The sequence below is a fragment of the Vulpes vulpes genome, chromosome 1, assembly GCF_048418805.1.
Source record: "Vulpes vulpes isolate BD-2025 chromosome 1, VulVul3, whole genome shotgun sequence".
NCBI classification, from domain to species: Eukaryota; Metazoa; Chordata; class Mammalia; order Carnivora; family Canidae; genus Vulpes; species Vulpes vulpes.
The window spans coordinates 108,929,746-108,944,643 of record NC_132780.1 but is presented as its reverse complement, the minus strand read 5'-3'; the positions used below and the strand labels follow the sequence as shown (position 1 = coordinate 108,944,643).

At 42.0% G+C, this 14,898-nt stretch overlaps 1 protein-coding gene across 8 annotated transcripts in view; it reads left to right on the top strand.

The window, feature by feature from the left end:
- The first annotated feature begins 851 nt into the window (after window positions 1-851).
- CBLB (Cbl proto-oncogene B) overlaps window positions 852-14,898 on the top strand; it is a 217,111-nt gene continuing 203,064 nt past the window's right edge. For 3 of the 8 annotated variants that reach the window (XM_025989998.2, XM_025990002.2, XM_072722412.1), the window contains exons 1-2: window positions 852-991; window positions 2,158-2,339. In XM_025989998.2, coding sequence (XP_025845783.1) covers window positions 2,172-2,339 — 168 coding nt within the window. In that variant the 5' untranslated portion in view covers window positions 852-991; window positions 2,158-2,171. Of the gene's footprint in view, window positions 992-1,315; window positions 1,373-1,454; window positions 1,645-2,157; window positions 2,340-14,898 lie in introns of those variants that run through there. The other 5 variants (XM_025990003.2, XM_025990001.2, XM_025989999.2 and 2 more) reach the window with 4 other exon arrangements.

Sequence of the window (14,898 nt, the reverse complement as noted above, 5' to 3'; positions counted from 1 at the left end):
AGATGCAGTAAGGGGGTTCTGCAGGCGGCATCTCTACAAAGCTGCCTCCAACAAAACACAACAAAAAGCTGTTTCCCCTTCAGTCATTTTTGCAGAAACTTGTACTAGATTAAAAGGCGTGATGCACGTGCTAGCAATTGCTGCAGCGCCCGGGGCTGAGTAGCGGAGACTGGTCGGCGCCGTCACCTGTACCGGCTTCATCAGCCCGCTCCCGGTTTGAGCGGCACCGCCCCGGGGGCTCACCGTAAGAGGGATCGCTCGGGAGCTCCGGGACTTCGGGCCGGTGCGCGTCCCGTCCCGTCCCGGGGCGGCGGCGCCCGAGCCCTGGGGGCTGCCGGGATCCCGCGGCCGCGGCCCCGCCCCCGCCCGGGACGCCCTCGCGGCCACTACTCCGTTGCTATGAAACAAAAGACCAGGAAGGTGCGCGGAGCAGGAAGTCCCGCCCTCCGGCCCCCGGCGGCTGGGCCCGGGATCCCCAGGCTCACGCCCACCCGCCCACTCCTCATTGGCCAGTTCCCCGGCGCCTGGCATCCTTTCTCCCATTTCCTTGCCCGTTTCCACTTTCGGCCTCGGGTGAGCCCAGGGCGCCCATGTCCCCCCCCGCACCCCGCGTCCCACCCCCCGAGGCCCTGTCCGTGGGGGACGTGCCGCGAGCCGGCCTCGCTCGGGGCCATTGTGTACCGTGGGAGACGTGGACCGGGAGCCGGGGCGAGGGGCACGGCCGCCTCCCGCTCATTGGCGCCGCCCGCTGTCGCGCAGTGCGGCGGCGCCCGGGATTGGCCCAGCCGCGCGCGGCCCCGCCCCGGCCCCGCCCCCTTCCCCGCCCCCGGCCCGCCCCGGCCCCCGTGTGGGAGTGCGCGCGCGCGCGTGTCCCCGCCAGGGGTGGGGTGTCCCGCCAGCGGTCTCCGCCTCCTGGAGCGGCGCTGCGGCGGCCCGCGGCCTCGCCGGGAGTCGGCCGGGCGGGGAGGGCGGCCGTGGATCGCGCTCGACGGTAATTGCAGCGTCTCCGCGGTCCCGGCGGCCTGCGCTCCGGGCTCGGCTCCCTCCTCGGGGACGTGCGCGCTCCGGCGCCCCGGGCTGGCGCGTGGAAAGCAGGGCCCGCGGACACGCGTGTCTGCGGCCGGCGCGGCCGGCGCGGCCGGGGGGCGGCCCGGGAGCCTCGGGACCCAGCCGGCGGGCGCGCAGAGCCGGCCGGGCGGGAGGAGGCGGCGGCGGCGGCGGCGGCCGGGCTGCGTCCGTGTGTGCGCGCCTCGCCCCGCGCTGGGCCCGGGCGGGGCGCGGAGGGGCCGACCCCGCTCCCGACCCCGCTCCCCTGGGGGGGCCCACGGAGCGGCCAGGCCACGGGACTCTCCTCCTCCCTGCGCCCGCGCTTGTCAGTTTCTCACCCCTCCTCCTCCTCTTCTTCTTCTTTTTTTTTTTTAAATGGGTTATTTGTTGGTTTACTCGGCTCCTAACTTGGAGCCAACTCCTGCCCGCGTTGCTGTAGAGAACTGCGTGTGCGTGTGTCCGAGTCCGTGCGTCCCTACTTGTTGGTTCCAGCGGGGACAGCCCAGGTCCTGAGGCTGCGTGGACGACACGCCTGCCCCTTGGGCTCCTGCAGAACCATCGTTACGTTTGTAGAACTCGGCGGGTCCGACCGTGCAAGTGAGGTTCCCTGGGAGCTCGGGTGCAGGGTGCGCTGCGTTGAGATGAAGGCAGGGATGAGGAGGACAGTGTGTCCTTATCTAGTTGGGGGATATCTAGTTGGAAACCTGTGCAAGTTGTGGGGTTTTTGTTTGTTTGGGTTTTGCTTGTTTTGTTGTTGTTGTTGTTGTTTTTTTTTTGGTGTGTGTGTGTTCTGAGGAGTTGGGTGCTAGTGGAGGCTTTGCTGCATGAAATGTGAGAAGGGTGCATCTTTAACTCTTAGTGCCCCCAAAGCAAGTCTGAGGCTACTTACTGTTTGTCCTGCGTACAGAGGGAGGGTGCAGACTCAGAGGCTCTTGAAAAGTTGAACCTGGGACCCTGGATTTTGTTCTCACGGATGAAGGAGGATGGAGTTGGGTACAAATTAACCTGTTCAGTTTTCTGCTCGGGGAACATTTTCATGACCAACTAACTTTTTTCTTTTTTCTTTTTCTTTTCTTTTCTTTTTTTTTTTTTTTAAACTGCCTTTCAAAGAACTAAGGTTCCAGATGGCAAATTCTATGAATGGCAGAAACCCTGGTGGTCGAGGAGGAAACCCCCGAAAAGGACGGATTTTGGGGATCATTGATGCTATTCAAGATGCAGTTGGACCTCCGAAGCAAGCAGCAGCAGATCGCAGGACGGTGGAGAAAACTTGGAAACTCATGGACAAAGTGGTAAGTTCCGTACGACTGCGCCTGTGCTTTGCCTTATTTGTCCTGGGTATGGTTTCTTCTCCTATGGTTGTACTTACACCACTCATTAATGTTATTGTTACCGTTAATTCATAATTATTGTTTTGGCAACAGCCTTTTGATTTGGAGTGACCATTTTTCTTACATCCACTCTGTGTGTTTTAAAAAGTTGGATTCAGAGCAAAGACTTGTTGTTTTACCTTTTGTCCTACTCTTCAAGGTTCAGAGTTCCTCTATATGAGTCAGATATGCAAAGTTTTTACTGTTGGCTGCTCTTTGTTGGTACATGGCCATAGAATACTTTGGAAGTGTTTGCTCTGTCTTTATGAGGTTGTGTTGCTGTTGAATAACAGAAGAATGCAAACAAGTATTTTTAAGAAAACCCTCTGAGGGACCACTCTTGACAACCACGGTGGGTGACGCTGAAGACAATTACTTAGGGGAAGAACCAGATTAGACCTTAAGTGAGGAAGCAGTATCTGAGAGAGAGTTTCCATTTTCATCTGTGACAATTCATTTTCATTAAGAAACTTTTTGTTTTTGTTAATGGTAGAGTTACAGTTTCTTTCATCTATTCCATTTTGAAACAGGAAACCTTTTCGATTGCACATTGTTTATTGTGAAAGGAAAATTTATGATGGAGGTGGTGGGGCTGAGAGTATCAGAAATCTCTGTGGTTTCTGCATGTTGCTTTCAGATGAATTATAATTTTACAAGAAGAAATCAAGCTGGATGTCAGTACCCTGAGAAGTCTAGGCATGCTGGATATTCTACAGGAGTCTCCTGAGAAACTAGCTGTCAGTGTCCTATCTTACTAAGGAGGATTATGAAATAAATATGATTAAGGTGTAGCTTGCTGCTGTGCAGAATTAATAGTTCTTGTTTTTGAAGCAATAGTACTGTCCCCTGTATGTCGGTAAATGTTTGTAGCACCATCTGGTTTCATTTCATAGATATTTGGGGCTAATTATGAATGTAGTTGATGCAAGGCTCCTGATATTTTTGTGACTGCAGAAATAGAGGTTTTTTTTTTTTAAAAAAAAATATCCTTTGTAGGGATGTGCTGAAGCCTCCTTGAAATCATATGGTAGCAGTCGCTTTTACTTTGGCTTGTAACTGTGTACTGATATTTGCCACAAAAAAGCCACTGTCAGCGTGTAATTATCAGCGATACAGGAAGGTAATAAGATTTGCTTTATTTTCATTTATGCTTATGGAAAGTACAAATGGATAGATGACTGATAGGCCTGCCATTCTAGAGCCGATGGTGGTATATGCAGAGCCAGAAATCTTTGCCAGATAAATATCCTTAGTTTTGGGCTTCAGTGTGACCTATTTAAGCTTCTGCCAATTTATTCAAATTGTGATTTTAAAATGCTCCAGACAGAGTGATGTCATAGTGTCAGAACATTACAACTTGCTACTTGAGGTCAGGCTTGGATTTTAGCATTGGATACTTAAGAATGAAGAGTATGCAGTGGGAAGAACTGCGTATATTTGGCAGACACAAGACTAGCTGTCTTTGCTTTTCTAAAGAGGATGCAATTTAAGGTCACTCTCATTGCCTCAATCATTGGTTGGGCATAAGAGAAGGCATTCAAGGTTTTCCCCTAATTCACCTGTTATATGAGTGGCAATACATGGGTCAGATTCTAGCAAGCACCTGCACCTCCCACCTTTCTGTGAGTGGTCAGAATTTGTACATTTGTGAGTGAACATTAGCACGTCAAATAAAAAAAAAATGATATTAGGAAGTGGTGAGCTATAGTTAACATAAAGCCATTATTATTTCAAACATTAAGAAATGTATTCATAATTTTGGTTTGTAACTGATGGTTAACATAAGTTTTATCCACTTTTAATGATTTCACCATGGGTTAGGGTTAAATAGATGGTTTTTGGATAGTTAAGCTTCTGCCATTGTTTGTTTTATTAACCCTTTTGTGGGTTTGGGTTTGGTCTTTCCAGTTGAGAAACTTGACTCATAAGGAAAACTGTTATTGAAAGTCTCCACTTAGTGGAATGTGGGTAAGGGTGTTGGCAAAGGTGCACTGGTATGGCCTTCCCTACTTCATTATTTGTCAGGAAGGGCAATTATTGTGTTCATTTATGAATGCATCTATGGGCTTTGTGGAGAGGAATCACATAAATAGCTAAAAAAGAGTAGATATCACTATCACACAGTGATAAAAAGGCATTGATAATTCCTAACTGAAAATATATTTTATTTAATTGTGTAATGCAGAAGCATCCCTCACATGTGTTTACCTTTTTTTCTTTGTCAGTGATGAAGGAAGTGGTTCATAATCTCAACATTGTCCTGGTAATCACATCAGGATGCTTATTTTGTTAGTCCAAAAGTTAATCCCTCAACATATTATCTAACTGTTTTATTTATTTATTTTTTAATAAATTAATTTTTTATTGGTGTTCAATTTACCAACATACAGAGTAACACCCAGTGCTCATCCGTCAAGTGTCCCCCTCAGTGCCCGTCACCCATTCCCCCCCACCCCCCGCCCTCCTCCCCTTCCACCACTCCTAGTTCATTTCCCAGAGTTAGGAGTCTTTATGTTCTGTCTCCCTTCCTGATATTTCCCACACATTTCTTCTCCCTTCCCTTATATTTCCTTTCACTATTATTTATATTCCCCAAATGAATGAGAACATACACTGTTTGTCTATCTAACTGTTTTATAAAATAACCGTGATAATCTGAGTTTAGCTTGTGAATAAGAGAAAACAGTAACTTTCAGGTCTAACTGGTAGTTATGTGAAAGGCAGGGTTAGGTGTTTAGTTAGCATTTTTTTTTTTTTTTCTTTAGGAAGCCCCTTCCCACAAGGGCAGATCTTAGAAGTATAAATATAAAACAAACTTTAAGTTTGGTACATTTCAGCTACCTACAAAATAAAATAACTTCTTTTACAGGGGATAGGAAGCAGTCTCAGACTGTAGGAGGAATGCCCAGTAAGTGTGTCGTTTTACTGTTCCCTGGCCCCTAGAATTTAAAACAGTCAGCTGAGATTCCAGTTCCAATGAATTGTTCTGTTGGCAGAGGACAGACTTTCTATACAAGGTCACTGAGAGTAGGAGGGAGTCATTGCTCAGTTGTGTGTGTGTGTGTGTTTTGTTTTGTTTTTGAGAGATGTTAAGTGTTTTGTGACCAAACATCAGTGTACTGAGAAAAAGAATGGTGGTATATCCCAAAGCATCTCCTTTGGACATATTTTCTGGCCTTTGCTCTGCGTCAGTTTAAGTCAACAGCTCACCCCGAACTCTTCCAATCTTTGGATGCCTGGTTGATACAGTGATAGAGCTGTTACTCATGACTACGCATCCCGGTTCAAATATACCTGAAATATGGAATCTGCTCCAAAGCTATTACAGAGATGGGTCTCTTAAACCCTTAAACATTTATTGAGGGCCTACTGTGTTCCTACTAAGTGTTGTCACGAGGGACACAAAGCTAGATACGATGTAGAACTCTGCCTCTGACCTGTGAGGGAACACGCACACCACCAGCAGAGCCAGGCATGTAAATGATAACGTATTACTTATATTATATTTATCAGGTAGTTGCCGTGTAGTATGGACGAGGCTGTGATACAGACCTTTGGGAAGTACAGTGGGGGCAAAGTGAAGAAGGACTTCCTTGTTTTTTGGCCACTGTTCAGACAGTTGTCTGTCTGGATTCTGCTGGGCACTAGGACCAAATGCATTATTGTACTCTTGTTGGAAATGCTGAGGTGAGGGTAAGGAAATGATGGCTAATCAGTATGGGAGGAATGATAATTTATTAATGTGAGGTTCCTGAGTATGGTTTTCACAAGCGTCTTAGCCAGGTGACGGAAAATGGAAGAAACAGTTCTCCATCTAATAGATACTAAATGTACTGAGCTTACATGAATGTTCAGGAAATTAGAAAAGAATTAATTGATGCCAAAGAGCAAAGCCAGTTGAGTACCTGCCTACGTTTTGTCTTGCTGTCCTTGTCATTTATTTGAAATTACATTATTGAAAGAGTTTTAAAAGCATTTAAAAAGTGATGATGCCAAATAGCCTTTTCCTGCCTTTTACCCTCAGTACATTCAGTGCATTTGTCAAGCTTGGAACGTAATTCATTCTCGATCTTTATAATTTTACTGCGACTATATTTTAAAGGTTGTCAATCAGAGGTACTTGGAATACATGCAGCTATTTTGACAAATAATAGTAGGTATTCTTTTCTAAGATGAACTCCTCAGTCTTCTGAAAAATACTATATGTCGGATAAAACTTAGATTTTGGATGCCTGTTGTTTGTGTTTGTTGGGTTTGAGAGTCCACTGTCATTGGGCCCTTGGAATAGGGAATATCGTTTACTTGAATTATTCTTCATGTACTTCCTTGTTCTCAGCAAGTTTTTCCATGTTAGCAGAATCATGGGCACCACGAGACTTGGGTAGATGATAACATAGTAGGTGTCTGACCAGTGTTTAATACTGAGATTTTGAACTTGTGCTTGGCTAAGTGAAGTGATCCCAGAGTTTGCTCCTTTCTACTTTTAGGGAAAACTTTCGATAAAGTAAAAGGTTTAAAGGAATCCTGCCATGTTACTTTGGTTTATCCTTGTGACATAGGACATTCATTTCACAGAAGCCTTACTCAGTTAGTCATCTTTTCAGCCCTTATAACATCTTTACCATTCAGATTTTAAATCAATTCTTCCTTTCTTCAAAGTTGCTTTGTGTGCTCTCTGTTGATTTCATCATTTGTTTATCAAATTCCATCTACGGAAAGATCGAGATTTGTAAATACCCATTCCATTCCATTCCATTCCACTCCATGTAGTGTGTTCTATATACTGCAGAGTGTAGTAAGTGCTGTAATGGGGTTTAAATAAAGTGCTGTGCCATAGGGTGTGATGGAGAGAACATGCTTGCTGGGGGTGAAGAGTTGGTACAGAATGCAGCATGGTAGAAATGTTATCCAGCTACTCTCTCCAGAATGTTTTGGATTCCAGTGAGGTGCAGGACACATCAGGCTGAAGGAATGTGGGTAAAGGGAGATTATTGAGAAGGTAAGTTAGAGAAAGATGGAGAGACTTGCACTCTTTCAAGGAGTTTGGACTTTATTAGGTAGAAAAGTGTTAAAATCTTTGAGCAGGGTGTGAAAAACAGTCAAGGCTATTCTGTGGTAGTTGACTCCCTTGACTCTACAAAGGATGGATAGAGAGAAAAGAAGCTTAAAAGTAGGAATAATGATCAAGAGGAATTAAAAAGATTGGGCAAGAAATAATGAAGGGCTGAGCCAGAGAATTCAAAGTCAATGGAGCAAGTGTAGGTTCAAACGTGGGAGGCATCTTGAAGGTAAAATTTACAGGTCCCTATGACCCTTTAAAGATAGAGGATGAAAGAGAAGGTGAAGTGAAAGTGACTCGAGGTTTTTAGCCTGAAGGCAGCAATGCTCTTAATGAGACAAGGAGCATAGTAAAAAAAAGAGGAAGCTTGGGAACTGGTGCATACGTGTTTGTTTTTGGCCATGTTGAGTTTGACTGCCAGAGTGAAATCCATTTTGAAGTCAGAAAGTTGAATGTGCAGTTAAACAGAGAAATAGAAACTGGAGACATATGTTTGGTAGATATGCCCACAGAGGTAGCGTTTTAAGCTGTAGACCAGCAAGAGGTATGCAATGTAGAACAGAAGATGAGAGTCAGAGAAAAAGTCAGAGATTGGCATTTTGGCTCTGTATGGGGTTGTACTTAAAATTGGATGGCAGTGAAGGAGAAGAGAATCCTGTGAAAAACAGTGATGAGAGAGGTAGGACAAGAATTAGGGCCGGCTGATTTCTTGGGTAGAGACAGCTTCAATTAAGGAGATAGTTTCCATTCTGAGAAAACCAGATTCAAGTCCAAGTGGAGAAAACCAAACAGGATGAAAATTTAAGAAGTCGCTGAATATCATGAGTAGAGATCATTGTTAACCTTTCAGAGTAGTTTCATTTACACGATGGGGCTAGATTAAAAAGAGTGTGTGGATTACTGAACAGTTGTTCTACAAGTATGCCAGCTGGTGAAAAGGAAGAAAGTTCCGATAGACAGCTTGAGAGTTTGAGCCGAGTTTAACTTTGTGTGTGTGCCTGGCACCATGGGAGAGGCTCACAGATTGAGGGGGAGGGATGTCGATAGGAAGCGCTCTAAAATATAAAGGATGAAGAAATCATTAAGTGACCTCTGAGATTACAGTGTGGGAGGAAAAGTCTAAGGACAAGCAGAAGAGTAAACCTTGGTAGGTAACGAACTTCTACTTAGATAAGAGGAAAGAAAGGAAATATACAGAGTTTTGAGAGAACTTGTAAATTTTATGCTGGGTTGTCAGGAAGTGATATAAGGCATAACATTTTAATGTTTAAACCACATTTCAAAATTGTGTATTATTGAATAAAAAATATATATTTTAACCCGTCTCCTAGCAATTAAGTAGGTAAATAAGTAAAGCATTGAGATAGAAATGAGTTCTTATCCTGTATATTAAGATCATTTTGGAAACATGCTGTGACTTAAGTGATGCCACAACACTACTTTTGTCTCCTCTGCTTGGGCATATGGGTTAGTTTTTGTTGTTTGTTTGTTTGTTTAGTATTTGTCAGCTGCTGCTATTTTCCTAGTAATGAAAGAAACATTTCAAAAATGACCAAATTTTTAGCTCTTTAACATATTAGTGTTTAAATAATTGTTAAGCTCACTCATGCTGTCTTCCAATAGCAATAACAAAAGTAGTTATGAAAGATTCCTCATCAGCTGAGTACTACCGATGTATTAATTCCAAGTCAGGGGTACTGACCCGGGCGTATTACTGTTTGCTGCTTTGCTGCACAAAACGCTGCAGACTTTCACAGGGTTTCAGGTAGTATAAAGAACTTTAGGAACTTAAAGAACTCCTGTTAATCCTCAACAGGGCAGTCAGTGCCCTTGGTATAATTATCATATGTAGGCAAAATCTGCCGAGTTTACCATGTTGTGGTATAATATAAAATTTGGAAGAAGAGGAAGTACTGAGAAGTACCAAGTGCCAACTATGTGCTAGGTGCTGTGCAGAGTACTTTACATTTCCTCCTCTCAGAATCATAACATCCTAAGAGTTTTCTAGAAGAAACCGGCCCAGAGTTGTAAAGCTAATTAATAAATGTTAGCACCAGATCCTACGTGATTGATTTTGGCATCTGTGTTCATGGTATGAAAATTCATGCACACCGTTCCATGGAATAATACAATTCTTCCTTTTCCCGTGAGAAGTGGATCAAAAGGCTCTTTACCCCCTAATATTTGATATGATTCCATTCTTCTCAAAACGTTGTACCCATTTAGACAGGTTTACTCACTATGGTTGTCCTATTTGTTATTTCCTTCTTCTGAGTTCTTTCTTAGTTCCTCTCCTACACTTTCTTTTCCACCAACAAATATTTATTGTGCATCTACTATATGCAAGATTCGACATTAGGTGATGGAGACAGACCAGTGAGAGATATGGTCTCCACCCTTAGGGAAGATCAGTTGTCATTTGGAAGGAAGATAGTGAACAAATGAATGCACAGTTGATATTTTCATTACAGCTAGTCAGTTATTTAATGATGCTTATATTTAAAGAAAGCTTCATTGAAATGATTTGTTGTTGCCCCCAAGTCCTACTATAATTAAAGTGGGAAGAACTCGAAGAACTCATGGATGCTTTGTATCATAATAATATACTTTTGTGTAATTGCAGTGAGGAACCTCTTAAAACATTTATGTGAGGAGCACAGACTAAGGATTCTTTCAGGTTTTCCATACTGTTGTTAAAAATGGAGTTATTTCACTTCGTGGGTACATTACTTGATTTAATATAACTGAATCCTCCATGAAGTGAAATGTGCTTTATAATAAAAGTCTGTTGCAGTAGAGGCACAATTCCTTACTGTGGAAGTTTCCATTTGCTTCAGTAGAATTTCTTTCATACATTTCAGGGACTGGGGTGAACCTGAGAAATATGCTAGCTGACCTAATGCTTCTTTGTTAACTTTTGATTCTAAGTTTTAATTAAGGCACAGTGGGGAAACTCTTTAAATACAGGGGTGCTCCAAGAATAATTAATGGCTTTAAAATTCTTGTAGCACTAGCAAATCCTGTGTTTATATTTGTACCTTTGCTTTGATATGGTCAAATATATATTTAATGTATGTGAATACATATTCATACATAACAGTATATATATAGATTAGACATATTTTTATGTATGTGAAACGGTGCAGACATATATAGAGAGGCCCTCATAAAAATCTCTAAATACATTCAAATAAATACAACAGGCAGTTGCATACTGTTATAGAGAAAGAGCCTGACTTTCAAGTCTAGACATTAGGGTTTGGGTTATTATTTTTATTTTATTTATTTATTTGACACAGGGAGGGAGGCAGGGAGGGGGGACAGCGAGAGAGAGAGAGAGAGAGAGAAAGCATAAGCAGAGGGAGCAGCAGGCAGAGGGAGAAGCAGTCTCCCCGACCCATGCAGGGCTGACCCATGCAGGGTTGATGCAGAGTGGGGCTGATGGGATGCAGGGTTCCATCCCAGGACCCTGGGATCATGACCTGAGCTGAAGGGAGACACTAAACTGACCGAGCCACCCAGGTGCCCCTAGACATTAGGGTTTTTAAACTCAGATATGTTCCATTTTTTTTGTTTTTTGTATTGTTCCATCAAAAGGAGAGAATTGGTCATTGTGATTTCCAAGGTCCTCTTTAGCTCTAACATCCTCTGACTTGATGACTGTAATGGAATTTGTAGCCTAATTCAATACTAAGCGTTTTGCCTTTTAGTTCAAAAGCAAAGAGTAACATTGCTAATGAACCAATCCTTTTATGCACTAGTTGGTGCCCTAAAAAGTTTGTCATTGTATAATGTGACTGTAGATTTATTCTTTTTAAGGCTTTTCTGTGTTGGGAACCACTTTCATTCTAGGGAGCAACTTAGATATTTCTAGAAGACATCTAAGTCATTTGAATCTGAACTTGAACTTTGTGGGGAGCTTGATTTTTCTCCTTAACATACTGCTTTTAGAAAAGCAATTTTTCTTTCTCTGACTTTCGCAGTTCCTTGCACATAGCAGGAACTCAATAAATATTTATTGGATTGAATTTGACCTGCTTAGAAGTCATAGTCCTAGCATAGGGTTATTCATTTTTGGCAGAAGCTGTCATAAATCACAGAGTTTAATACTAATCCAACTGATGAACTGTACATTCAGCAGCATATCATAGGTCAGCATGGTATGTTACACTTTCCCAAATGCAAATTTAGAAAACTGTGTGGCCCACAGGGGCCTTGATGAACGGAATCTATCCTATTTTGAATCTACTTGTGCCACTTACCCTCAGGCTCCCTGTGCCCTCACCTCTTAGAGTGATTGCATGGACTCCTGGCTTTCTGCTCTTCTCTCTGGGTATGCCTCTCAAGCCTTTGCATACCCTTTTGCCTGGAATATTCCTTTTGCAAATCTAGGTATGCCTTTCTTGATACTCTCATGACAAGATATGAGTGAGCTGCTGCTTTATCCTCCTCCAGCACTTTGTACTTCCCTCCGTTGCGGCACTTAAAGTCTCCTATAATTCTTTTTTAAGCCATCCGTCTTTTCCACTGGAAAACTCCTTGAGGACAGGTCTGTGATTTATTTCATTCTGCCTTCCCCAGGGTCTGAAACAATGCCTGACACGTCGACGTGTGTAAAATTAACAAATGGGCCCCAACGTTCACGGAAATTTGCAAATGGGGTCAAAATAAAAATGTAAATGAGGCTAGCCAGGGATCATTAATTATATGCCTAATTCTAATTAAATTGTGATAAAGTTAGAAAGAAGATCAGCCTGAGATTCAGAAGATGCAGGCTCTTGTGTTGGATTAATGATTTTTTAATAGCCCCTTAATCTTTGTAGTTCTTAGTTTCTTTATCTGAAAATGAATGGATTGGACAGGATCTTTCCAAAGATTCCTTAGAGCAAGAATTACATTGCTCCTAAGTTAATTATAGAGAACTAGGTCTCTTCTGCAAGACTCCTTGAGGCAGGAAGTATGTTCTAGTCGTCTATAATTTCCTGGCAGTAAGCTCAGTACTTGGTATATAGCAGTTATGCAAACAATTGTACTGCATAAAGCAATACATTTCCAGATAGAATTACAATTGAAATAGAGCAAATGAGAAAAAGGTCAGGTAGAGAATAGTAAATTAAAAATCCGTAGCACTTAAAATAATCTGTTAAAGAACATTTACTTGAAACGTCTGAAGAAAATACCTGAGAGAAAATTTTTATCAGTTAAGTGTTCACCAGTAGACAAAATTAATATGAAACTGCCTATTCTCCTAGCTACAGGTTAATACTTTATCAATTTGTGACAGGCTGTACCAAGTTCTGGGTTGCTGACATTAGACTGTGCCTGCTGTAGCATGTGGCTGGCAGTATTTTTGAAATTTGTGGTACTGTCTTGTAGTTTTAAGAATTGAAAAACTATATACTATATATCTTTTTCAACCAAGATTTGTTAAATCATTGACGTAGTTGGGACTTCATCAGTCTTTAGGGCACAATGAGCTTCTCTGGTTGTATCAAAGTCGCACAAATAAAAAGAGGGTAAAAAGCTTTGTTAACCCCTTTAACTATACTTTTCTCATGATTTGACATTATTTCCTAAATTATATGCATCCTACCTAAGAGATTTTGAGGATCGAAATAATATTCTTATATTTAATCTTCGCTTGTGCCTTTGGGTTATTGATTTGAATACTAGTATATTCAATCATGAAAATAAGGAAGTAATATAATCATACTATTTGTGTGTGTGTGTGTGTATGTATATGTATGTGTATAATATGTACATACATGAAGTATTTTAGAGACTCAATCAGCCCAGCCATCTATACATCCATTTATTACACCGGTACTATATGCTAGGCTAGGTACTTCTGTTTTAGGTATTGTATAAAACAACAAGGAGGAAGATATGATAATGCCCTCAGTTAAAGTGAGAAGTGGTTGTCTTAAATTAAGGGCTGATGCTTGATAGTTTGAGCCAGATTTTTCTCCCTACCAAAAAAAAAAAAAAAAGTTATTTCTTAAAGCAAGTGTGATAATAAGTGTGAATACTTTTTTTCATTTGTTGTTTCCTGGGTTTATTGTGTTTGTGGTTCTTGAAATTATTACTGTTCAACTTTTTTCTTTTTGACTCAAGCACTTTTGTGAGTACCAGGAGTTTTGTAGAAACTGAATTTGGAGGGGTCCTTTTAAAGAAAAATAATACAAAATTGGGTATGAAATTGAGTATGAAAGTGAATTTTTTTCTATTGACAAAAGAGACACAAGTTGTAAAATTTTAAAACATTGATAAACCCACAAACATCAGAGAAGTAATCTCGACTCTATACACTTTATACTTCGATTCTCTTCCATTGCCCAAGTATATTTCCAGTCCTGGGTGCCATTGGAGACAGTTAAATGACCGTATCTGAATTGGGTATTCCTCTCTATGCTGTGTGCTGTCCATAGGTGTTTGGAGTATGTCTGAATCCATTGTGGCATTGCTTTGGCTGACAACAGTTGTAACTAGTTCCAGAAGTGACTGGGCATCTCACATACCTCCTACAAAGCCACACTAAGTGGATTTCCAACTCAAATCCCCATCACCCCGACTCAAAAAATGTGCCACCTAGCAGGAGGTTAAGTCATACAAGAAAAAGACACCTCAACCAATTGTGTTTAAAGTATCTTGCTCTTAGAAGTGTTACAAAGAATGTGTGATGAAGGCTTTGGAAGAGGGCTAGCTATTGGAGGGACCCTCACACTTATGGTTCACTGGCTTCTCAGTGAAGCTGCCTCTATGTGTGAGAGTGTACTCCTTTACACTATGTATGCTCTTGTGCAATAGCCAATGATTTCATTTAAAAATTGTTTGATTGGTGGTTCCTTACACCCTGGTTTGAGGGGTAGGAATAAGATGGGTTAACTTACTTTTAACAGAAATTATTTTCAGTTCTGCAGGCAGCCCTGAATGCCCCAGTGGTTGGGTGGCACCTGATGGAGTGACTGGACATGTTTAGAGGCATGGGATATAATATGGGGAGGTGGAAAAGACTCGTTCTGACCTGGCACCCATTTACTACTTAATAACTCAGTTAGTAAAATTGTACCTCTTTGTTTTATTCTTCTCAGGGTTTCAGGAACAATATACCAAAGCATTAACTTAAATCTATGAAAGAGCTTTAGTGTGGGGAGTTCGGTGTAGTAAAATAATATCTAAATGTGAGACATTAGTTGCCAGCAGAAGGGGCCCATTTCCTAATTTTTATTTTAAAAAAAGAGATTATTGGTGGTGTACAATGATTAGCACACTGGAGTTCTGTGAAGCCACGAACAATGGGATATTGTAGAAGAGAGAATGAAAACTTTAGAGGTGGAAAGTAAAGATGTGACTTAGAAAAAAATGAATGGAAGGAGAAAATTGGATTTAATTGTATCAAGAAGGATGCAGATATATACCAGT